The sequence below is a fragment of the Pezoporus wallicus genome, unplaced genomic scaffold, assembly GCF_028554395.1.
Source record: "Pezoporus wallicus isolate ANWC-B61680 ecotype Strahan unplaced genomic scaffold, APGP_CSIRO_Pwel_v1 contig_7293, whole genome shotgun sequence".
NCBI lineage: Eukaryota > Metazoa > Chordata > Aves > Psittaciformes > Psittacidae > Pezoporus > Pezoporus wallicus.
In genome coordinates this window covers 1,510,032-1,534,998 of record NW_026637242.1, presented here as the reverse complement: position 1 = coordinate 1,534,998, position 24,967 = coordinate 1,510,032, and the positions used below count along the sequence as shown (strand labels likewise).

Here is a 24,967-nt window from a genome sequence, read left to right as displayed (position 1 = left end):
GCTGGGAGCATAGAGAAAATGAACAGATGCTTGCCTGCAGCCAAGGATATACCCATACTGACCACTCTCATAGGCATGCTGTACTTGCAGAATACCTTAAACAAGTTGTGGCTTTCACCTGCAAATAAGACTATTTCCATTCCTATTTATGTAAAATCTAAATGACATCAGGAGTAATCCAGGAGCTCATGTGCACACTGCAGTTGCTTCCAGCCTAACCCCAACCCAGGGCTGAAGCTTGTTCACTTTCATTAAATAGCTGCTGTTTGTAGAGTGGAGGTAGGAGGCTATAACCACTCAGTTTTGCTTTCTGTGTCTATTTGGAAATGGCAAGGCTCGTTAAACTTCAGCAGCCAAGTTGCTAGCTGTCTTATCCACGAATACCATACAGATGATCTTATTAGCCACTACTTTGCATTGGGCAATACAAATTTAAAACCAGACTTTCTATCTGGCAGCATGCACCAACTCAACTCTAAACAACATCATTGCTCCGAGGAACAGTAAGAACAGGAAAGTGCAGCTAGTGATTAAAGTGCCATTGTCCCAGGAGACAGACATTTTCTAGGCAACGTTCAGCAAACCACATTGGTTCCCCCATTTAAGCCAAATTTCAGCAGTGTTAGGATTCCTTTCTGTCCTCCTTTAACCCTGGTACTGACTGATTCTTCTTCCCTCCGTTTCATTACTAACTTACAGTGATTCACCTGTGGGTGCTGAATTATCCCCAGATTAGTCTTACTAGAAAAGAAATAAGCAGTTTTCTGCTGGCGTACCTCTCTGAACCAGCTCATGTCTGAGTCACCTGAGGACCAGCCCTGGCCCACTGCTCCAGATCAGCTCCTTTGACTAGGCTCCTTCCCGCTTACAAGGGACCAGCTTGCTGCTTGTAAGCAATGCTTCAAGCCCTCTGACTTGTTGTGCAAAGCCTTGTGCACAGCAGGTTTGTTTCAGCTCCACTGATCACCTGGTGGAAAGGAAGGAGGGTCTCCTTCCAGACAGCTGTGGTGGAAGTGTCCTGGAATAGGAGGACGTTTGAAGGCTCCCCTGGCTCACAGGAGAGGAAACAAACTCAGAGTATGGAGCTGAAGTTGGGCATACTCCCCCATTCAAAATCCCACAAAGCTTCAGGACTGGCTTCATCACAGCAGAACAACAGAGTTTGTGGGGAACAGATTAAGGAACAGCCCTAGTCTGCTCTTGTAGTATAAATATCTTCCACCAGTTTCTTCATCACTGTGTATCCTGTGTGTGCTTCCCTACAGCAGGGGAAGATATTCCTCAAGTAGGCAGCTTGGGAAGCCCATTTCCTATCCCCAGATGCCCACCTCTGTTGTGATGTAGAAAAGACATCATTCAGTTCGGGATGCTCAGCTGAATTGTTTCATTCCTGTTTCATATCTTACAAGTACATATTTCTTGGGCATTGAAAAGCTCTCTGTATGATTCAGTAATCCCAAGCACAATTATGGTCTGTGTTTCCCATTTCTCCCCATAATAAAAGTTTTACATGAAGAACAAATAAAAACACACTGCTGAGAAAGGGACACAATTCAAATTAATTGTAAATAAGAGGAAATATTGAAAACACACTTGGAACATGGAAGTTCATCTCCTTTATTGATCTCTGACATAACCAAAGAGGTATCACCATGATTACAAAGGCACCCCATGCTGATGTTCAAGCATGGGGACCTACTGCACCAGGCAATGTAGAAACACAGAAGGGTGACTGAAATCCTTGTCCTGAATTGTTTAGGGTGTGTAGGCTGGCAGTGAACAGAGAAAAGGAAAACACAAAAGCAGAATGATGATGTCGGTAAATACAGTGGTTCTACCACCTGTATTTTAGAATGGGAAGGCTGCCAAGGAAACAAAAAGTGTGACGTAAATACCAGAAAAATGGAAGAACAGAGAAGTGCAAGACTTCAAGGCATAAAAAAAGAGGAAGACAAGGAAATGTGGAAGGATGCTAAGGTGCCAAGACTAGCAAAGTAGACATACTCCAGATCAGAAACAGACATGCCTGAAACAGATTTAACATGGTTTTGTTACAATTGTGATGTGGCTGTTACCATTTTAAATTCCATCTTCAAATGCCATTCCTCATATTTTTCAATAAAAAGGCCTGGTAAAACTACTTAGAATTAACAAGTCTTACATCAAATACTGAGTTTTTCAACATGAAGTCCACACAAAGGATACCACATCCAAGCATTTTGTTCTGACACTTCCAGGGAAATTTTTTTTTTTTTTTTAATTTTCCACTAAAGACTTTAATTTCAGATTGGAATCAAGTACCAAGATACCAGAATTTTTAATGTTACTAAAAATTCCCATTTTGAGAGTTTATCCAAGAGAGCTCTGATAGTCATGCTAAGCTTCAGGAAGAAACAGCTCTTCCCTCTCTCCCCCTCCTTCTCCCTCAAAACCTCAACAAAACCCTATCTTTGACCATCATCAGGCCAGCAAGATTTTTATATTAAACAATACCCTCAGGCACTATGGGCTATTCAGCTGAATTAAGGCAAAGGGACTGCTGGCAGGCTTAAAAATAGGCATGTGTTTAAGAGCTTTGCTGGCTTTGTTGCTGCAGTCACAAAAAGGAAGTTGAAGAGGCATCAATCTGGACTTCATCAATATCTCCAAGAGACAAAATATAACTACAATTAGTAATTCATTCTGGTCTACAGTGTCTTTCAGGAAGCTTAACTGAGAGCAAAGTGAGATAGTAGCTTTTTTTTTCCCTTCCTGTTATTTTATATTAATGTGAAAACAGGTTAGGTAATCAGAAGAGTGAGACAAAAGACACTGTGCTGTGGGAAGGGATGTATCATAGTAAGGGAAGTGAGGAATAACTACAGCACAGCACTGAGTGGACTGAGGATAACCTATGGGTAAATTCTGTGATAAGCGTTATAATTTGTATTATCACTTTGGTAATTTTCAGGATTTCAATTTTGTGACAAGCCTTCCTGCACATTGTCAGTAATATTTTTCCTACCTTTAAGACTGTGACCCTAAACAGCAGCAGTATTTCTTCCTGCCAGCTTCCACAGGGAAAGGAACCTAGCAGAAAGCTTCCCACTTGGCAGTGGAAATCTGCTGTGCTTACCTTTGTAATGCTTTCACATACTTTTCCTCAGTCTATAATCTATGTTCTGGCTCTTTTGGGCTTGCTCTAGCTAGCTGCAGTCATCTTTAGGGTAATATGTCATTCGATCAATGATGGTCTGAGGATGAATCCATTCAGAATGTTGGCAAAAACAACCCCTCTGAATTTGTATCAAGGGACTCAGAGAAAAAAGTAACTGTAAAGAACAAGCTATGCAGATGCTAACTGTGTTTCAAATGTAGACGATGTTTCTAATGCTATGCACATGTCTGAAAGAATTTCTATCTACTGCAGAGAATTAATACTCCATACAAATTCAGGAAGTGATGGAAAATAGAGAGCAGACATATGTCAATTTTCCTTTTAAATAAGCTGCATATTTCAGCAACAACATGCTAGATTTTCCTTCTTCCCCACTGTCTTTGTCTTTGTTGTTTTCTGTTTCTCTCCTGCTTTTCCTTCTGACGTGCAACAGTGCAACCCTGCAGGCTGTGAACATATATATTACAGTTAGTGTTACAAGAGAGCTGAGGCACCAGAAACAATGTAGGCATGTTAACACAGAAGATAAATTAGCATGTATGAAGACCAAAGTCAAAGCACAACCTCTTCCTGAGTTTGCCCAGTGCTGCACCCAAAGGTTAGGCAAAGCAGGACTGTGTTTTTTTTTCTCCATGAGGTCTTCATCCATATGCCACAGTGGCCCCCAACAGTGGGGAAGAGCAACTGAGCAAGCTAGAAAATCATACCCCTGATTTCCCCATTGCTGTCCATGTTTTCTCCTCCTGTATTCCATATAGTCAGTGCTGCTCTCCTGTCCCCTGCAACAGCGTGATACTAGGCTGTGATATTCTTGTGGTGGAACTCTGTCAGAGGGCTGTGTAATACAGCTATTGTTACCTCTTTAATCTTCAACTGCATATAGAGCATTTGAAGCTAACCCTACTCCAGTAGTGTCAAAAAAGGATGTAAAATAAACAGCATTCCTTTCTACTGTCCAGCCCCTTCAGACAGACTGCACTCAGACAGGGTCCTGAGGATCAGTATCCATAGTATCTGCAGCTAACCAGTGGTGGAAGGAGGAATTTTAGAAGAAAGTTTGTGGCTGCAACACAGAATGTGCTATCATACCTGCAATAATTAGCTGTGCTATCTTTGGAGGAGCTCTCTAGGGTACCATGATATGCATTGCCCTATGCCATTTCAACATGTTCCAGAATTCTTAATTACCTGCTCACACAGAGGTGGTGTGACACCACACCGGTGCTCTGATGAACACTCTACAGCGAGGTTCATCGAAGGGGGAAAAATAGCAGAAACCATCTTAGAAGCTACATCTTACAGGAAGCCACGTGACCATCAGCATGCTACGGGACAAAAGGCAGCCCACCTTCCCAGCCTTATACAGGGCTAAGCAGTCCAGACAGGACCCAAAGCATGTTCCCTTCTTTCTGCAGGTAGCCATGAGAAGGTAAGGCACAAAGACTCACCAGACTGTTGCACAACAGGCACATTCAGGAAAGAGGAAGAAAACAGTGGAAACCAGCAGAAACCAAGGTATTGTTTTTGTACCACACCTCAGAGAGAATACAGAACTTTACGAAGGCAAGACCAAAGGCACTTTGAGGAGCCCTCTACAGCATTTCATCCTCATGCAAAGAGGAGAAGGCAGCTCTGTCAGTACATACACCACAAGAACTATAAATATCCTGATGTGTTTTAATAAGTATTATATGCAAAATCATATTGTGATAGACCAAAATAGCTTTCATCCTAATTACAGACATTTTAAGTAGTAGGTATTACTCACCCATTTAACGCTCAAGCCTGTGACCTGCTAGGCAGTTTGAAACATACTTGAACTCCTGCTGTGGACAGAGCCTGTCTTTAATGAAGAAGTGAAGGCTACACGGAAGTTATGGGCTTGATACAAAATTTACTTGTGAAATCCTGTGTCCTATAATAAGCAAGAGATCAGAACAAATTATAGACAAGGGCCCTTCTTGTTGGGAAATCTTGCTACTAGCTAATCTGTATGTTCACAGATGGGTCTATCACCTGAGCAGGCCTGTAACTGCTGCTCACAAGTACTCCCTCATCTGGAATTTTCCAAACAGACATTATACACCCAAGATACTGTCACAGTAGTCATTAACATGGAAAGACAAGTTGCAAGCCAGCTGCTTCATCAGCATAATGGGCAGCAACAGACTAAGCCATTAGCAATTAATTAAAGATCAATGACATTTAAAAATCTAAAGAATGCATATCTCAGACCATTTGTAATCATCAAATAAGATAAAGCAAGCCATAACCCTGTTAGTTGTTGTCTGCTACTGCGCTTCCCTCTGTCCTCCTGCTTTACAGACAGTGGAGATGCAGGAGAGTTGGTTACCTACAGGACTGCTCCTAGGATCAGCACCAGATGAGGCCAACAGCATGTGCTGGCAGCCTTGTTTGAAGCCCACTGTCATGAGTCATCATCAATGAGTTTTTCTGTTTATCTCAATGGGCATTGGATGGGCTGTAAATGTCCTTGCCAAAATCAGTAATTTCTAATAGATAAATATCCTCTGCTTTCAGGGGTTTTGTGACTTTGAATTAGCTAGATTATTCTGTGCAGTCAGAGTTGGGACATTACTCAGTGCACTTCCTGCATGTGCTATCAACAGCCCACATCCAATGATGAGTGAAACACAGGGTTAAAATTTTTAAAGACTTGTTGACACTAGAACTCCTGAGCAGTTTCATAATCCCTTACACCTACAAGTGTTACAATCTGTGGCTATGAAAAGGAAAACCAAATAAAACAAAACAGAAAAAAGGCAAAAGGATATGAAACTCTGTGGCTGAATCTCAAATGGCTAGGGTTTGCCGTAACTTCTGTTAACAGAAAGAAACTCTGCGTCTTGCCTTCTCTCCCAACCACTTAAAAGTCCTGAAGGTGGTTATGGCTGAGTCATCAGATGGATCACTTTAACCTGGACATCTTTAGTAGGTATTTTTGTTTCTTTTGACGATAGAGTTAAAATAAATTGTAGAATCATAGAACAGTTTGGGCTGGAAGGGACCTAAAAGCTCAACTACTTCCAACTGCACTGCCATGGATCAAGTTGCCCAAAGCCTCATCCAACCTGGCCTTGAACACTGCCAGGGATGGGGCAGCCACAGCTTCTCTGGGCAACCTGTGCCAGCGTCTCACCACACTCATAGGGAAGAACTTCTTCCCAATATCTCATCTAAATCTACCCTCTTTCACTCTAAAGGTATTCCCCCTAATTAATCTCCGTGCAGATAATGCACTCCTCCCAGAGACAGCCATTCCTATTTCCACGTGCCAAATTATACTTTCTTCATTCACTCGGACTCCCAGCTGTCCTTCCAAAACACAAGACAAGCAGCCCACAAACAAGCCAGGGCCGGAAGCCGCTAACCGCCGAGTGACTCACGTACCGTCCCGCCCGTTCGCCTGGCTCCACGGCACTTCGCGGCCATCAGCCCACGCTCACGCACGGGCGGCCTTCTCCTTCTCCTCCTCCTTTTCCTCCTCCTCCTTCTCGCGGAGACGGGACGCGTCCTCTCCTCCTCCTCCAGATGCTGCTTTCTCCGGCGCTGTCGCGGTCTGTCTCCACAGACGGACTGTGAAGGGGCTGCGGGGATGAGCGCTGGGGCGGGAGCTCGTCAACTTCAGGGTCGCTGCCGGGCCGGACACCAGCGGCGTGAGCGGGGCCTGCGGGAGACGCGCCAGAAGCGCGTGGTCGCACCGGCGGCGCTGCCGCCGCCTCCCGCAACTCATTGACCCACACGGTGGCGGAGGCGGCGCGGTGCGGCCCAGGTCCCGCCCCGCAGCGCCGCCGCCTGCACAGCACGGACGGATTCGACCCGACTCTGCTCGGCCGGTGCAGAGGCTCCGTCAGCAGCGGCTCCACGAGCTCTCTCCTCTGCCCTGCCTGCGAACCAGCGCCTATGGCACCTTTAACCGGGGCTCACCCCGTGCCTAGCGGCAGGCAGGGCAAAACCCGCCGGCTGGCGGCAGCCGCGTGTGAGCCTTAGTGTAAACGGGAGCAGGGCGAGCCCCAAGTCTGGATGAAAGACGAAACAGAACAAACACCACACACGCCTTCCCCCCACCCCCTCCCCCCCCCCCCCCCCCCCCCCAAAAAAAAAAACAAACCCAAAAAACCAAACCAACCAACCAACCAAAAAACCCAAAACAAACAAAACCAAACCAGCCAAACAAAAATCCCCATAACAAAATACAACTAAAAAAAAAAAGAGAGAAAAAAACCCCACCACCCTCACCAAAACCAAACATGGAGACAAAACGAGCAAACAGCAACAACAAAAAACCCTACAACACAAGCATGGAAAAGCAATCAGTTTTTTTTTGTCACAAAGAAGTTAAATCCTCAAAATACCCATTTCTTGGTACTCCGATACATAAAGCTTTTCTGAAGCCTGCTACTACACTTGGGACCCTGCGAAGCTTGCGTTGATGTCATTAAGAATGTTTGAGCCTCTGAAACTCAGTTAAAGATGTACCTGAAATGACAGCTCCAAGTTCCTAAGATAGCAATAAGTGACCTAAAGGAAACCTGGAGGCCAATATTTTTGTTTGCTTCATTATAGTTCTCCATTTCAAGCAACCTTTCTTTCCTTGATCAAAACCAAATGAGCATTGTGGGGCTGTGGTAGTATCTATTTTGCCATATTTTAATAAAACTGCTATGCTCTTTTTATATAATTGCACATTAGAACACCAAGATAAATTTAAATTTTGCTAGAAGCGTAATGAGGTGGTCTGTTTTCCCCTCAGTGGAGAAAAAACACCCCTACATTTTCCCCTGGCTGTGTGTTCACCCCTGTGACACTGGTGCTCTTCCACAAGGACACAGAAGCTGCATGTAGGTGCTACCTGTGTACTAAAATAAAAGGAGGGGGCCCAACAGTGGTTGTTGGAGTCACTCTGCAAACTGTGGCAGAAGGCAGGTGAGTAAAATTAAGAAGAAAGTAGATGTTCACTGGACGTGGGACATTAATAAAGCCACTTGGAAGCCAGTCTTGCAAACAGATTTGTGGTGACAGTCCTTACCATCATGGAGACCTTGCTGCAATGGATGCCTCATCTTCTAGAGTAGAAGCTTCAATATGCATCTTGACCTACACAAATCAAACCTACGCATAAGAACATCGTTGTAGTTAAAAGACCACTTTCTGGTCTTTAAGTAACTGAATTCTGCAGTGATAGTTCGCAAGCACTAAATAGACTGCTTTATGAGACACAGAATTAATGAACCTGCTTACCGGTCGATTTATGTACTTTATCCCATAAGCTTCCTTCCACTGCAGCAACATGACTCCTTGACATATTTGCTGTGATACACCTTTCTGGATGAGATGTTAAGTGTCACTGCCAGTACAGAGCTACCTGTCCACTGGGGAAACGGATGGAGAGATTTCTGTCTCTGGAGGAAACTTGTAGGAATGTAATAACTGGGGAAAAGCAAACAAACAAACTAAACAAACATAAAACCCCCACAACAAAAAAAAAAAAAAAAAAAAAAAAAAAAAAAAAAAAAACAAAAAAAACAAAAAACCAAAAAAAAAAAAAAAAAAAAAAAAAAAAAAAAGCCCACCAAAAAAAACCCAACAGTTGGGTCACTTTGTTGAACTGCTCCCTGAGTTAAACGTTCGTGGGAAGGAACAAGAGGAGTCAGAGAGGAAATGGATAAGGGAAGGAAAAGAACTGGACTAATACAGGGTTACATGTTCCAAGTCTAATTGCTGTAGAAGACAGGCCAAAAATATTTCCTCTTTATTAAGGTCCTGAATTAAAGCTGACAATTTTACATGCCCTGATCACCAACGTATCTGGATGCATTCCAGTAATGCATATTGCACGTTGCTCTTTCATCTTCTCCCCAGAAGTGGCTGTAGTTCTGTCTCCAAGCTGTAGGGTATGACTGGGGGGGACTTGTTTCACATCCTGCTTGTAGAATTTTGATCAACCATATGCACTCCAGAAGACAGCATCAAGGCAAAATGTGGAAGGTCTGGAGTGCCCTCAGTCCCTTCAGTTCATTTCACAGACCAGACAGACAAGGCATCTTGGGCATGTGTCACGCATTACCTGCAGATGACTAAGACCTCAAATTTGATCTGAAATGCTATAGGAGGTGAGGGTAGAGGGCAGAGTGGTCTTATTGTTCTTAGCATGCCTTTTGCCAAGGCAGTGCAAGTCAGTATACAGTTGGAATTCCCTAATTGCTGAAAATTTCCTGTTCAGGTGATTCTCACAGATCATCTTGACCTGCAAGAACTCAGGTTTGGGTAGCCAGGGTCCAGCAGCTTCACAGGAATGGGATGGAGACATCTTGCCAGCAGGACGTGATAGAAAGGAGACATGATACTGGTACAGCATAGACTGGAAAAGCTGACTGGAAAGTGATGCTGTCGCTAAGCAAAAAAAAAAAAAAAATTCTATGCTCTTGCCACTTCCACATGTGGCTTTGTTTACTTCCATGTGCTGCTGCACTCATAGCTAATCCAGATGGCCCTGTGATTAAGGATGAATATGCACACAAGTTGAAGTAGAGTTTAATACCTTCAGAACTGGCTAAGCCTGCATGCAGATTTTTTAACTTGGGAAGTTAGACTAATAAGAGAGATACAAATTATTAAATAGATGAGAACCATACTTTACAGAAGGAGCTTTCTTTAAGGAAAGGAGGGAATCAAGTTATGTGTCAAAGGCAAGTTTCTATGAGAAGACACTGCTAGGAGTGTTGTGCTTAAAGATACAACCTCTGATGTGTTCTGTGTGTAATTTAAAGATGTAAATAGTCAGAGAAGTAGAACAATACAAGAAAGTAAGCCTGGTGGGTATTTGTTATTTATAGTTACTGGAAGAAGACAGGACTTTGTGTATGTGCTTTTTAGTTGGACAGAAATAGGAAGTAAGTTCATCTTGTATTCAAGCTCATTTAACATTATAGGGATAGTACATCATGGAGCTTTGCATTCCTGCCAATGTTCACTGTCAAAAGAGTAAATTGCCAGTTTTCACATAGTTGCATATGCCTCCATACATATATATTCAGCAGAGGCATATGCCTTCTTGTTGTAAGGTTATAATTTAACACATTTGATCAGAAAGATGGCTGTGCTGGAAACCTGCTTCATTTCTAATAATAAAAAAAAAAAAAAAGAAACCCCCTTTAAATTTACGTAGGATACATCCTTTGTTGATTTTTGAAAATGAAGGTGGCTGACCTGCCTGTCATGCTAAGTCACACAAGCACTTGCTCAGTCTCTTCATGTGTCAGAGGAATGGAAAATAATTAATTATTTGAGATAAAATTCTGGTCCCATTGAGGTTAATAAATTATTTTTCCTGTGGGATCACAAATTCACATGGCTATTTTTAGCTATTTTTAGCTGATAATGGCAGTTAAATGGAAGATGACACTGAAATACTTTCCGGTCTAATGCACTACTTAGAACTCTTGGTGTTCACATGTGAAGATAGTCATCAAATGCCTTATTATTCCAATGAGTAGTGCTGCTGGTTTCAGAAGAGAAGGTGGCCTCCTGGAGTACTTTCTTCAGTATTTTTTATTCCTTGGAGAAGGTAACACAGAAGGTAGTAACATCTTCATCAACTTTGACACAACCTAACTTTGCAATGAGAAATCTACAGTAGCCTACAGTCCAAATGAGCTGTCAGACTCTTTCCCATCATCTCATCCTGCAGCGCTTTTATCTAGAACCTATTGTAGCACAGCTCACTCTTTGAGGTGTGCTACCAAGGCTTTACATTGATATGTTTCAACTTTCTGTCTTTGTATCTGAGCTCAGGAGAACAGGGCTTCCACTCCCTTAAAACCTTAGAATGGTAACATCTCAGATACCAGAGAAAGTTTTGGCAATGTATCCATTTTGGCTTTGGAAGGACAGGGTGGCGTTTGGAGAGAAAATGGCTGGCAGTGGTCTTTTCATGCCACAGAAGAGTCACCTCAGAGTCCAAGCCTGTTCCTTGCACTTTAGTCTGTAATGACCTTTCTCACACGTCTGAACCTGCTGCTTGTGTTGACAAGGAAAATAGGGTTGAGGCATGCACAAGGCAGCGGTTTGTTTGATTATACACCAGAAGAGTTAGAAGAAGCAGCCACCTGTTCTCTGTACGTTAAACACAGCGTGCACCCACAGCAAGAACTAATGGAAAACCTGCATCTCACAGATAAAGGCTATGCCATATGCAAAACTTATTATAAAAATCCCATTTTTATAATCCCACTTTACAAAACAAAGAGGGGGGGGGAAGGAATTCTGGCTCTGGCTACAGAAGAAAACCTCCACAGTCTGAATGAATAAGGAACAAGGGATTAATAGTATGTTATGTGATTAAGAAGTTTGCTTTTAGCTTCCTTTTTCTTTCCAAATCAGACCTTATTAAAAATAAAAGAAAGACAAATTGGTCTCCAATGACTATTCCAGCCTCTGTCAGTGATGTGTATTTGGAAATGGGGCAAGTCCACATAACCTCTGTCCTCCGTATCTTTGAGATAATGATGTTATATTTTAGAAAAGCACTTGAGCTATGTCTGACACATGCCGAATGCCCGTTCTCATTACAAAATCTCAGTAAAGTAAAAACCTGGGCCCCCCTGAAACCATCTCAGCTTATAGAAGGAAAGCAAATGGCACTTGTTTGCCAATACAGAGGTAATTCAGACCTATTTAACAGTTAATTCGTGGTACAGTTCGGAATCTGACTGTAGCATTATGAACTGCAGAAAGTAAAGGTTTTGTCTACAGGGTCCTGTTCTGTAAATGGTGCTGAAAAGCATGGTGAGTAGGGCAAAGCTATACTGCAACATACAATCCAAGAAGCATCTTGCTATTTCAAGTTTTGCCTTTTTTTTTTTTTTTTCACGTTGGGGAAAACATCACATTTAACACTTTGCCAGGTTACTCCAGGTCACTCACTTTTTTTTTTTTAACATCTCCTCAACTTACTTTTCCTCTACAATGTAAATGACCACTATCAGGGTAAAGCAAGAGGCTCTACAGGTAAAGTAAGGCTGCAAAAAAATAAACTAATTACTTCAAGTCAGGATGAGTGTTTTTCTTTAGAAGCAGCAGTTGGCTGCAATTTTGGTTTTAGACCAGTTACAGAATTACTGATAGAAAGACCTAAACATGTTTAAGGAGATGTTTAAACTTCTAAGCTTCTCTTTAGCTCTTGCAACTCTACTAAATCCATTCTGCTGGATACCACACTCTCTTCTGCTGACCTCTCCCCTCTTTCTGCACTCTCAGAGGAAGATGAGTGCTTGAAATCAAAGCTGTTGAAGTCCTTTGTATCACAGGGTACAGTTAGATGCTGTGTCTGAACTTACCTAAAGCTCTCTGCTATAAAAAAGGCACAGCTCTCTCCCACGGGAACTCTTGGATACTTCCACACCATTTTCTGAGTGGACTTTAGTTGCGGAACTAGAAGAAAATTTATTTCTCACTGCCCACTGTCCAGAGAATTTTCATCTTGCAGAATACGTCAGAACTGCATTGCAAATGAGCTGTCAAACACTAAAGACAATGTAGGATAGGCTGTAAAGGAACTGCCCATCTTCACCACAGATCAGCTGGCTTCTTATTGAACCATACTCCAAAAGCTAAAGTCCAAAATCAATCCTGCTGAATTTCAATTTGCTATTCTAACTGGGTACTGTGCCACAAATCTCCCAGTGAAGACTCAGTATCACCATGGTAGAAAGAACATAAATGAAGAAGGTAGGGATTAGTTTCTGTGCTTCAGGATCTATTAATTAGATAAAAAATACCAACATCTTTCTCCAGCACTTATTACAGACTGTTTAACTTAAACCAATTAACTTTCCCTTAACCTACTTTTCTCCTTCTCCTGCAAATACATTGAACTTAGCCGTTCTGTCTGCCTATCTACTTCACATCCCTACATTGCCAATTATGCACTTAAAGAACTGTAGTAACCCTTGATATAGTGGTACTCTTGCCACATGATAAAATAGATTTGCAGTTGTTTTGTAAATAACACAGAACTTTAGTCCATAGGACCAACCACTGTTCCCATAACATCAGAAAAACAGGTTTTCTCTATTCAGTGTATTTGTAATGATGAATTATGACACAAGCATCCCTAAGCAGGGTAAAAAGACCATATATTAATACTGACTTTTCCAAGAAGACAACTGGAGCCTAAGGAAGAAGTTGCATCTCTTAGGCAAGGAAATTTTTTAAGACATTCATGGGGTTACTTTCATTTTATATTTTGAAATTAGTAGCATTCAGAGAGACATGTCTGGAGTTAATAAATGCTGTTTTCATTGCAGATTCGGTTCTTTTGGTTCAATTGTAGTTCACGCTATTTTTATTTTTTCTTGTCACTAAGAGTATCTCAAGCACTAAAGAGCTCACGGTTTTCTGTAGTAGATAAAATAGGCTTAAATGCAACATATGTTCATGCCATTATGAAAATAAACTATTCAGTGTTCTTGTGTTGGTAACAACTGTATCAAATTGTGATGACTTTTCTATAGATATGACTCAGCTTCAGTGAAAGTATGCCATCTAATCAAGTGTCCTTTTAATTTATGGTAAATGCCATCTTCTCCATTTCAAATGAACACTTGGGATAGTCTCCTAGACTTCTGCAAGGAAGTCTCTTGCAGACCTGCAGCTTGCATGTATTAACAGTCTCAAAACACTGTGATGGGTTGACCCTGCCTGGATGCCCGGTGCCATCAAAGCCACTGTATCACTCACCTCCCCAGCTGGACAGGGGAGAGAAAATACAACCTAAGGCTCATGGGTCAAGATACAGACCCGAAGAGATCACTCACCAGGTACAAAACAGACTCGACTTGAGGAAATTTATTACCAATCAAATCAGAGTAGGACAGTAAGAAACAAAAATAAATCTTGGAAACACCTTCTCTCCACTCCTCCCTTCTTCTTGGACTTACCTTTACTCTGAAATTCTCTACCTCCTCCCCACGAGTACTTCAGGGTGATGGGGAGAGGGGGTTGTGGTCAGCTCACCACATACTGTTTCTGCCACTCACTCAGGAGGACTTCTCACACTCTGCCCCTGTTCAAGTGTGAGATCCCTCCCACGGAAGACAGTTCTTCATGAAGCTCTCCAACATGAGTCCTTCCCACAGGCTGCAGTTCTTCATGAACTCCAGCGTGGGTACCTCTCACAGCGTGCAGTCCTTCAGGAACAGACTACTCCAGCATGGGTCCCCCACAGGGTCACAAATCCTGCCAGCAAACATGCTCCAGCATGGGTTCCTCTCTCCATGGAGCCATAGGTCCTGCTCCAGCATGGACTTCACACGGCGTCACAGCCTCCTTAAAGCATATCCCTGCTCCAGTGTGGGGTCCTTCACAGGCCGCAGGTGGAGATCTGCTCCACCATGGAGACAGCCTGCCTCACCATGGTCCTTACCACAGGCAAATCTCTGCTCCAGTGCCTGGAGCACCTCTTCCCCTCCTTCTTCACTGGCCTTAGTGTCTGCAGAGCTGTTTCTTCCACATATTCTCACGCCTTTCTCTCGCTGCAATTGCTCAGATTCCTCCACACCCTACAGTCCCCTTTTTAACTGTGTTACCCCCAAGGTGCTACCACCCTCACTGATGGGCTCAGCCTTGGCCAGCAGCGGGTCTGTCCTGGAGCCAGGTGGCACTGGCTCTATTGGACAGAGGGGAAGCTTATGGCAGCTTCTCACAGAAGGCACTCTATAGCCACCCCTCACCTCACTGCCTCTTGCTACCAAAACCTTGCCATGCAAACCCAATATAAACACATTTCTCTTTATCTGCTACTCCACAGCAGCATTTATTCTCTCAGTGAAAAGTCAGCCTAGGATACAGAACTGCCACTGGTGCAGTGGGGCTGGATGATTAATACAAAAATAGAATTCAAGCCACAGAAGTTTTTTAGGACAGTGGTGCCATATGTTCTAAGAAATGTAACACCAGATGACGAATACTGCTTTTCACACAATTTATCTTGTACAGTCCTTTCAGGTTCACACCATAGCAGATGCATTTTCTTTACTGTTTTCCATCATTTTGCAACTCCAGCTTCAGAAGCTGGTCCTCAAACTTTTGAATGTCTACTTGATGCTTCATTAGGAACTTTCCGTTTAAATGAAAAACGGGTATGTCATATTTGTATTCATCATACCATGCCGAGTTCTCTGGAAGGGTAATATCCACCTCCTGCAAAATAAACTGCCACAGAAAAAAAGGGTTAGTACCTACTGAACACTGAGAAACAACACCTGCTTTTATTTTTTTGGTAAATGTAAGGCTGTTTTCTTGGTGCTTTTGGATTTATTCTTCCATGTTGTACACAACTACCCATTCTGTGGGTACAAAATCTATGTAGCCACAATCCTTGGCCATGTGTCTGCAAAGGACTCTCTCCCTAGTAGAGGATGATATTCTTGGTCCTGTGTGCAGAGCCATTCTCCTGTGAGCACCAACCACAATAAATGTGAAGCTGGCAACACACTGCTGCTAATTAGCAGAGTGCAAGACCACTTAATGCTTCTGTTAACAGTTTCTTGAAGAAAGAGACCAAAATCTGTTTGAAGAATGGCAAAAAACTACAGTCACATACAGTTCAAATATTTGAAGCCCCACTTACTAACATCCTTCACAAATTATGATCTGCTTTATGAAAATTGAAAAATCCTCTATCAGATAGGCAATAGTGCATACAAAAGCTGTGGTTTTAAAAACTATCGTGACAAAGTGCATATTGGTTTAGTTTGCCGATACTTATTTGAGTAGCATTGTTGCAAAATGCTTTTGGATAATGAGTTTTATTGAAATAAGTGCTGAAATTGTCTTGAAGAGTCACCCATGAAAGCACTGCAAATAAATCCATGCAATTTTCTTTTACAAATAAAGAATCCTGATTAACTGTCCTTTCTATACAGAAAATGTAGGCAATATTGCAATACATTACCCTTCTCTTATATGGTTCAAGCAGTTCTTTTGCTTCGTCACATAGAGGGCATGGTTTCTAAAGAAAAAAAATTCAGACCAACTTAAAGCATACAGTAAACCACACAGATCATTTGTACTGTAAAGTAACATACACTGACAGGAATGATCATTACTGTAAATGTGGGTTCTCCCCCCGTACCACCCTGTCTTAATGCTTTCTAAATTTATTTATCAGTGCAACATGGATAAAACAAAAACTATTCAGCCAAAGAATTCAATTATTTCTTATTTGCTATTATTTTGCTCATGGTGCAAATGAACAGCTTTCAATGGCTTTTCTAAAGGCTGATTCAAGGGCATATTTTGAAAGGTCATGCACAGACCCCTTCTTTTGGTCAGCAGCAATGGATATTCAAAGCTGAAAACAACTGCAGCTACCAGTCTTGACAGAAGAATTTCCCTTGATAGAAGGGGAATGAGGAAGTACTTTCTAATTAGATTGAGTCACTAGGGTCAGTTCAAGTATCTAAAGATGGTGATTCAAGATGACCTGATGGTTATCTTTGCCTGAAAGGAATTAAGCATGATCCTACAACCTGCAGGAAGAACTGGCAAACAGCTGCAGTGTTTTGACCTGTTACGGGGTCAAAGAAAACATGTCATTTTTAAAAATTCCTTAGTCTTCCACTACAGGAAGCTACTCTACCGCTGACTTCTGCTGGGCATGCATCATGATTAGTAGATTAGTGAGTACATGAAGAAGTAACACATGAAGGCATGCTGCTTCCATGACTGTAATGCCAGAGTCTGGCCTATAATTCACATAGGAAAGCATACAGTGGTGAAGGTGATGGCTCTGTTTCACTGCCACAAAATACCTTCTCTTCCTCCCACTTAAAGTGTTCCTAGGGCTCGTTTAAACATGGAGTCAATCCTCCACATCAGTTTTGTAACATGCCAGGCTCCTAACAGTTAAAGTAGGATATACTTGATTTCCCTAGGTCTGTGAAGAGCTTTCTACTAAAACAGTCTGTAGTGGTTTAAACCCTAGCCAGACAGCTTGTTCACTCACTCCCAGTGAGTGGTGCCGGGCTGAGAGCAATCGAGGCCGCCCCCCTCTCCGGGCTCTCCCCTTCCCCGCTCCTGGAGGAAGTGGAGGAATGGGGAGGAGGATTGAAAGAGTGCAACTCCCATGGGTTGAGACAAGAATAGTTCAGCAACCAATGTACAACACAAATCACCACCACTACCACCAATGACAAGAGAAAATAACAAGGGAAGAGAATACAATACCACCGGCCAAGAAACGAGTCCCACCCAGAAGCCCGTGTCCTTCTGGGTAACTCCCAGTTACCCCCCACCCTTGGCATGACATGCTGTGGTATGGAATACCTCTTTGGCTAGCCTGGGTCAGGCGCCCCGTCTCTGCTTCCTCCCGGCTTCCCCTCCTCCCTGGCAGAGCATGAGCCTCACAAAGTCCTTGGTCAGGGTAAACATCACTTAGCAACAACCGAAAACATCGGTATCACCAGCACTGTTCCCAAGCCGAAAGTCAAAACACAGCACTGCACCAGCTACCACAAAGGAGAAACATGACTGCTACTGCTGAACCCAGGACACAGTCAACTAAAAGCATGTGACAAACTAAGCTGACTCTTAGCAAGGAATACATTTTTACTCCTGGAACTATTTTAAAATCAGACAGTGAACTATGTTAACTAAAAGTGAAATCTGTTCAAAAAGTCCATTTATATTAGTACATAGTTTTCAACAGAACGGTCCAATAGTAGGTTTCTGCCATCACTTGCTTTATGTTAATTTGTAATAGAGCTGCCTAGATAAAGCTGTCTTGGACAACCTTCTCCCTTAGATGTATGTTACAATGGCAGGAGGGACTCCCACTGCTGAGGTAGTAAAAACCCCTTCATTAAGGGACATGCAGTGCTGATAGCTAGATCCATTAGACAATGCACACAGCGGGAGGGACAGTTTTATTTCTACAGATAATTGCCGTTTATGCTGCATACTTAGACTGCAGTTTTGTGGTCACTCTAAGCTGGCACTGATGCTGAAGGAAGCAAACACATCTTCCTGTCACTGCTTCTTTTGTGCTGGCTGTACAGTAGAGCTAGACAGGAGAATTGATGAGTTAACAGCCTCCCTCCCCCCCCCCCCCCAAAAGTTGGTGGTTTTTTGAACAAACATTATGAAAGAGGAGGAAATTATTTTAGTTACAACCATCTCCAACAAACATGACCACACTGATGTCAACATTCAGTGCTCTGCATTTCTAGTTACTCTGCTCTCTAAGACTACATAAACCATACAAATGCAGTACAGCCCACCATGTGCCATTCCATCTAAAAGTGCAGAAGAACTCTGCAGGTAATATAGGCTCTTGATAACAGTTCACAAATGACAATTCCTGCCCATCGCTTCTCTTTTATAAACATGTTTAAGAATCCTATCTGCTCATGCCACACACAAACCTTTACCTGCATTTTATTTCTACTAACATTACAGCCAGTAAAGCAAAAAGAGGATAAAGCACAACCTGCTTTTTCCTCATATGCTACTAACACTGCTTGGATATATTTTCAGTCTCACAGGTGATGCTGAAAGTAAACATGAATGTTTTGAAGAGCCTACTTCTGTCCTGGACAGATTATGCATAACAACTCATCTTTGCTCTCCATTTCAAGAATGAAACATTGGCTGTTAGAAAACAATTTTCAACTAGTAAATAAACTGTAATGTCACTAAGACACAATTATCTTGAAATCTTCATTTACTGGTTGATAATTACTTTCTTGCTACAGTGACAGCAGGACTACGCTGTAAAGCCTAGTGTAAAAGACACCACCAAACTTAAGTGTGTAGTATTAGGATACTACACAAATATGTGGACAAAACGCATAGCAAAGCCCTTTCATGTGGGATTCATATATATCAAAACTGATAAATATGTAGTCTTGCCTAGCTTTATTCTGTAAACAACTTTTACCTTGGTGAATAAAGTCAGCACTGGCTTATTTGCACTGGCGGAACAAAGTGGTCTCCCCAGTGGACTGTACGAATGCCTTGCTAGTTGTAATGTTCTGCTCAGAGCACAGAGCATCATTGTCCTGTTAAGGCAAAAATAAAATCTTTAATTGTTTTGTGGCAAATTATAGCTCATGAAATTTAACGTTAAGATGTGATGTTTCAGTTGCAGTTCTAAAATACACACAATCGGATAATTTCCCCCAGATTTTTATGCTCACAGTATCTACACATTAATCAGAGAAACAGTTTACTATGGAGTGCAGCAGAACTGTTGTGTGGCTCTGGCTCAAAAATGTAGCTCCATTAAAAAAAAAAAAACAAACCCCAACACTGTGTTTTCTTACTGAAATGCCTCTTCCAAATTCCCTAACACAAATGCTGACATAAATGCATTATGCTGTTTCAACTGCATAGATGTCAGTAAAAATTACGATATTAACAAAACGCAAAGTGCTGTGCTTTGAACCTAGTAATCTTGCTGAAGCACTTGACGCATTCTACTTACTCAAATTATTCCATCAAGAAACTAATCTCTACCTAATCAGAACATTAATATAATGCTTTATGCAGTGAAAAAAAAGCTGCAGCCAAGACAATTTAACTTGGTAATATTAAAAGCATGCACATTGCCCCAAGTCCTTCTTGCAACAGCAAATTATTTCTTCAAAGATATTGACAGGCCTGCAATTTCTTTGAGAGAGTTTTAAGTAAACTTAATGTTGAAGCGTGCCATGCTGGAGTCTTGAAGTCATGTATTTATAGTTAACAGTGCTTCCTCCAAGCTTGTGTCTTAATGGGACCTTTACGAGGCATTTTAAGACTGAAAGGCAAAAAACAGAAGCAAAAGGGAGTCTGCACAAACAGCTGGCATCAGAATTTACACTTGGCAAATCAAGTCCCTTCTATATAAAGCCAAACTGCATCTATTTAGTTTCCGTTCAGGCATGACCAGCCAACTGTATCCTGGGTGAATCAAAAGGAGGGTGTCCAGCAGGTTGACAGAGGTGATTCTCCCCCTCTATTTCACACTCATGAGACGCCACCTGCAGTACTGTGTCCAGTTCTGTGGTTCCCAATATAAGAAACATGTGGAGCTGTTAGAGCGAGTCCAGAGGATGGCCGCAAAGATGAACAGAGGGCTAGAACACCTCTCCTGTAAAGACAGGCTGCTGAGAGAGCTTGGCTTGTTCAGTCTGAAGAAGGCTCAGGAGAGACCTTAGAGCAACCCTCCAGTACCTAAAGGGGCCTACAAGAAATCTGGGGCAGGTAGTGGTAGGACAAGGGGGAATGGCTTCAAACTGAAAGAGGCGAGATTTAGATTAGACATTAGGAAGAAATTCTTCACTGTGAGGGTGGTGAGACACTGGCACAGGTTGCCCAGAGAAGTTGTGGCTGCTCCATCCCTCTACCCTCTGGTAAATTTGAGTCCTCTTGATTCCCACCAAAACTTCAGCTGATGGGGAATGAGTAAGACAATATCAGAACCTAAACTTCAAGATCTCACAAAAAGAAATAATGTATCACACTGTCTTACTTCCTTACTAATTCTAAATAATTATAAGCAACACTACCTTTGGAATTCAGGAGCAAATCTCTGCTGACCAGTATTTCTACTAAAGCAAGAGTTTCCAGAGTTATCTTCAGACTGACTGGATGTTTTTTGTAAATAAGTTAAGGAAAACAGAGTCCTGTTGTCAATTTATTCACCTATGTAGAATGATATTAAGGCTACACAGTGATGCCACTTCCAAAAAGACTCAAAGGACTAATCCCAACTCAAAATGACTCCACTCTCCATCCAGGCCCTAGTCATGCTCTGCTCATCCATTAGCATAAAGCAGATTAGGACATTTGGCCCTGAGGGAGGATGAGATACTGTCAGACGGCATCATGTTCCCACAGTACAGATGACACAGCTTGACTTCCCTGAGCTTCTGAAGCCCAGCTGCCAGACAGCATCATTAGGAAGCACTCAGACCTGCTTGCTGAATTTAACCTGGGCTATAGCATGGTGCAACTTCAGCTTTACATGACTGCAACAAAGGCTCTGCCCTCATAGAAGCTTGCTTTTAAATCAGCAGAATTTACTAATCTTATATATTTGGATTAAATAAAAAGGCTGCAGATAAAACCAAATCACAGTGGTTTGGCACAAACACTGAAGGGTGCTAACATAGTGAAGGGTTAAGTATAGTTGCTATTGATCAGGAGGTGAAGAAAGCAAATACCCTATCACTTACTAGGCAAATCTACGGCAGCAGTTCCATTTCTCTGAAGAGCACCCCAGGGCCACACGGGTGTTTAGTGCATACACACTACCATCATGTAAACAAGTGGGTTCCCAACACTGGCCTGTTCTAAGCTGAGCAACATTTCTGGAATGCAGAGCTCCAACCTCAGAGGTCACCTCCATGCTGGTTTCATTGCTGAGAGAAAGAAATTGTCCCACTGACACCCTTTAGGCATTCACATCCAGCTCACATCTGTATCATATGTATCTTTTGTTATGAAAAAACTAAACTGCTAAAAGCACACACAAAATCTTTCGATGTAGTTGTTCTGGAGCTCAATTTAACCTACCCCCCAGTAATTGTAACAATTTCTTTGCAGAACAAATTTAATACGTAAACGTAAAAAAGGATGCTTGTGAACTTCAGAACTTACCCTTCCCTACACTACAGTGATACAGAATGATTTAATAAATGATGCTTGCAAGTCTGGACGTTTCCCATGCTGTATTTTGCAAAGCCAAATTGGACTAATTTCCTGTTAATAGAATTTCCATCACTTAATAAATCCTCATCTGCTGGAAAAACATGATGTGACACTAAAAGTAGCCATTATTTAGATAATTACCTGCATAAACCTCATCTTAACATCAATCAAGGAATGACAAGCATGGCTGATTTCCTCTCCAACTATGTAAATTTTAATGATGCTACATGCTCTTAAATAATCTCATCTTCAAGACACCAATACATTCTTGCTCTGTGGTTCTGAATGTTTTATATGCATAATTACCAACATATTTGGACAGGATTATGTTGTGTTTTCCATGGATCTGTATACATATACACAAACATGAAATTATTATAAACTTGCAGGCATTTGTCTGCATATACTTTACATTCATGTAGCATTTGATTTTGGAACCCTAACCTGGGTTTGGCAGAATATGGGGATCACATGGACATATCACACCTCTTTCTGCAAGTAACACATCAGGAACGTGGAAAATATGACATTGAAAATGTCCTAGGCATTTTCTACCTATTTATCTTAAAGAAACCTTGTGTCTATTAAACTGACTCCTATCCGCCATTTAATCCTAGGTGTAGTCTGACAAAAGAGTATCAAGTGAAAGACAGTGGGGGAAAGTAAACAGATGCAAATACAAGAACACTTCCTGAGGACCCAAGTTAGTGGTGGTTTAAAGCAGCCTTATTTTGTTGTCCCTCATTCAAAACCATCTTTGGTCTTCAAGGAAAGCAAACCTGCTAGGAGTCTCCTGTTGCCAGTTTGATTCCTTACCAGAGAAAAGCTGAACATGAAAACACGCTGACATAGCAGGAGACCAAGGAGCACGTGTGAGAGCTGTTGAGATTCCACCTAGGCTTTTACCCCACCAGCTGTTCAGAGAAGGTGTGCAAAATACAGGAAAATCCTGAACTTCTTTTTGCAAACACATTTAACTCCTCAGGTCTTTAGGGAAGAATCAGGTTTTTACATCAACTCAAAATTCAAAAATGTCATGAGTAATATACCTGTTTCCGTGAGGCGTTGCTGTCTATGAATTGATACATATTTCTAGGCATTTTCTGCTCCAAACTACTTACTATAGTAAACAAGGGGTAAATGTCACAAACCCACTGTGCTCCATCCCAGAAAAGATTAAAAGTATGATTTCATGCTAGTGTGCAAAGAATTTGGTTTAGTGATCCCTCCAGTGGTATTCACTCTAGACTCTGGTCCGAGACCTGTACTCCAAATTTCATAACTAAAACCCACTCAACAGGCTGCTGTAATGGCCACGAGCCTATTTCTTAAGCCTGAAGAATCCATGTATACAAGGGACCATTACCATACAGTGGAATTATAATAGTTTAAAAGCCTATTTTAAGCATCTCCACCTGAAAACCTTCCAGCCGAGTGATCCATTACCTCCCACAGCCAATTTCACCAGCTGGGTGAAAAGTGCACCCAGCGGTCTTCTCTTCATCACCTCCTGTAATGGGAAAGCCCCCTTTCTCTTGGTGGCATTTTCTAAAGCAATAATGCCCTCTACAGACAGAGTCACAGCCCATTAAAAAAAACGAGACTCCAAGTCTTACCCGCTTCGCGGCCCAAAGATCGCACCGCACCTCACCGCACCTCACCGCACCTCACCGCACCTCACCGCACCTCACCGCACCTCACCGCACCTCACCGCACCTCACCGCACCTCACCGCACCTCACCGCACCTCACCGCACCTCACCGCACCTCACCGCACCTCACCGCACCTCACCGCACCCGGCTCTCTGCTCTCGGCCTTCTCCGGCCCGCTACCGGCGAGAAGCCCCGGCCCAACATAAGGCCCGCGACCGTCGCGCCTGCGCCGAGGAGGCCCCTGCGGCCACTGCCTAGGACCGCGGCCTGGCGTGGCCTGGCCCGGCCCGCCGCACCAGCCTGCGCTAACCCGGGCGTCGGCAGCAGTTTGCGGCAAGAGCCGGGGCTGCGAGCACCCACCTCTCGCGGGGCCACGGCGTGGGCTTCCGGTGGCACCGATGAGGAACGAAGGCGTAGCCTCGGCGGGCCCGCCTGCCTCCCGCCACTGCCGCGCCCCCTGCTGGTGGCCTGCCCGCGGCGCCCGCCGCCTCCCTTCAGCAGCGGGCCCGTCCCCAGCCCGCCTCTGCCCCCAAGCCTCCTGGCGCCCCTTCCAAAGGGGCATTGTCAGCTGCCCCTAGCCCTCCGTCTTCCCAGGTGTACCTCCTTTCCGTCAGAGGCAGCCCTGCATGAGTGTCGCCGGCGGGAGGCGGTTGCTCTGGCTCCTGCGGGTGTCCCCCCGGGGCCGCAGGAGCCCCTGCAGCTGGCCCCGGCTTTCTAGGAGCTGGGAGCTCCGCTATAACTGGGCGCCCCTTCCTTCAGCGGCGGAGAGGGTTTCTGGCTTGCAGCCTCCAAGCCGTGCCGCCCTGAGCTACCCTGCTTCTCGTACTCCCTGCCCTCCGCTGTGTATCAAACAGTACCGATCTGCCTCACCATGTTCTTCTCCATCCCGGACGGGTGTGCAGGACCACGATTTTGGCCACCCACTCAGGCTGACAAAGGAGTTATCTCCAGACATATGTAGGCAAACCCTGCCTACCTGTTAGTGTGCAGCATTAAAGCACAATGGGTCACAACAATGAAAGCACACAGGGATCATAAGGGAAAATATGGGGAAAATACACTGCGAAATTATAGGCAACAAAGGTAGAAAGGCAGAAATTTCTCCAAAGCAAAGCACCAGTTGTTCAGTTCTTTTGCTCATGATGCTTCTGTTGACTTCAAATGGAGTAAGTGGGCTTTAACTTAATTTCTTTCCTTTGAAATTGCAATAAGTTTAACGTAATAGAAGAAAGTAATGGACCTAGATTGTCTTTTTGACAGTATGTATTTCAGTTTTAGTGAGACTTTCCACTTCCCTGTGATTCAAGCAGCAGCAATGTAGATAAAATTGATTTTTATTGAAGACATTATATGTTGCTTTTTAAATTTTTACATTTTAAAATTCAGTGCAGGCAGCAAGTATAGTCATAATTGAGTGTAACACTGGGCAAAAGAGTGGGAG

At 43.0% G+C, this 24,967-nt stretch overlaps 2 protein-coding genes across 2 annotated transcripts; one reads left to right on the top strand and one right to left on the bottom strand.

Moving 5' to 3' along the window:
- Positions 1 to 15,178: 15,178 nt before the first annotated feature.
- CUNH5orf63 (chromosome unknown C5orf63 homolog) lies at positions 15,179 to 23,321 on the bottom strand. Its single transcript, XM_057404400.1, has 4 exons — positions 23,290 to 23,321; positions 19,119 to 19,239; positions 16,134 to 16,190; positions 15,179 to 15,391 (listed from the first exon to the last, which is right to left on the bottom strand). The coding sequence occupies exons 2-4, from the start codon at positions 19,233 to 19,235 to the stop codon at positions 15,212 to 15,214; spliced, it is 354 nt and encodes a 117-aa protein (XP_057260383.1). The 5' UTR covers positions 19,236 to 19,239; positions 23,290 to 23,321; the 3' UTR covers positions 15,179 to 15,211.
- LOC130596616 (uncharacterized) lies at positions 22,058 to 24,244 on the top strand. Its single transcript, XM_057404426.1, has 2 exons — positions 22,058 to 22,081; positions 23,447 to 24,244. The coding sequence occupies exons 1-2, from the start codon at positions 22,058 to 22,060 to the stop codon at positions 24,242 to 24,244; spliced, it is 822 nt and encodes a 273-aa protein (XP_057260409.1).
- Positions 24,245 to 24,967: the final 723 nt, after the last annotated feature.

Coding starts and splice junctions, on each gene's coding strand:
- CUNH5orf63 (XM_057404400.1), bottom strand. CDS start 19,235: ATGATGCTCTGTGCTCTGAGCAGAACATTACAACTAGCAAGGCATTCG. Junction 16,191..19,118: donor TGCTGACTTTATTCACCAAG/GTAAAAGTTGTT, acceptor TTTTTTCTTTAG/AAACCATGCCCTCTATGTGA. Junction 15,392..16,133: donor TTGAACCATATAAGAGAAGG/GTAATGTATTGC, acceptor TTTCTGTGGCAG/TTTATTTTGCAGGAGGTGGA.
- LOC130596616 (XM_057404426.1), top strand. CDS start 22,058: ATGGCTGATTTCCTCTCCAACTAT. Junction 22,082..23,446: donor CTGATTTCCTCTCCAACTAT/GTAAATTTTAAT, acceptor TGCCCTCTACAG/ACAGAGTCACAGCCCATTAA.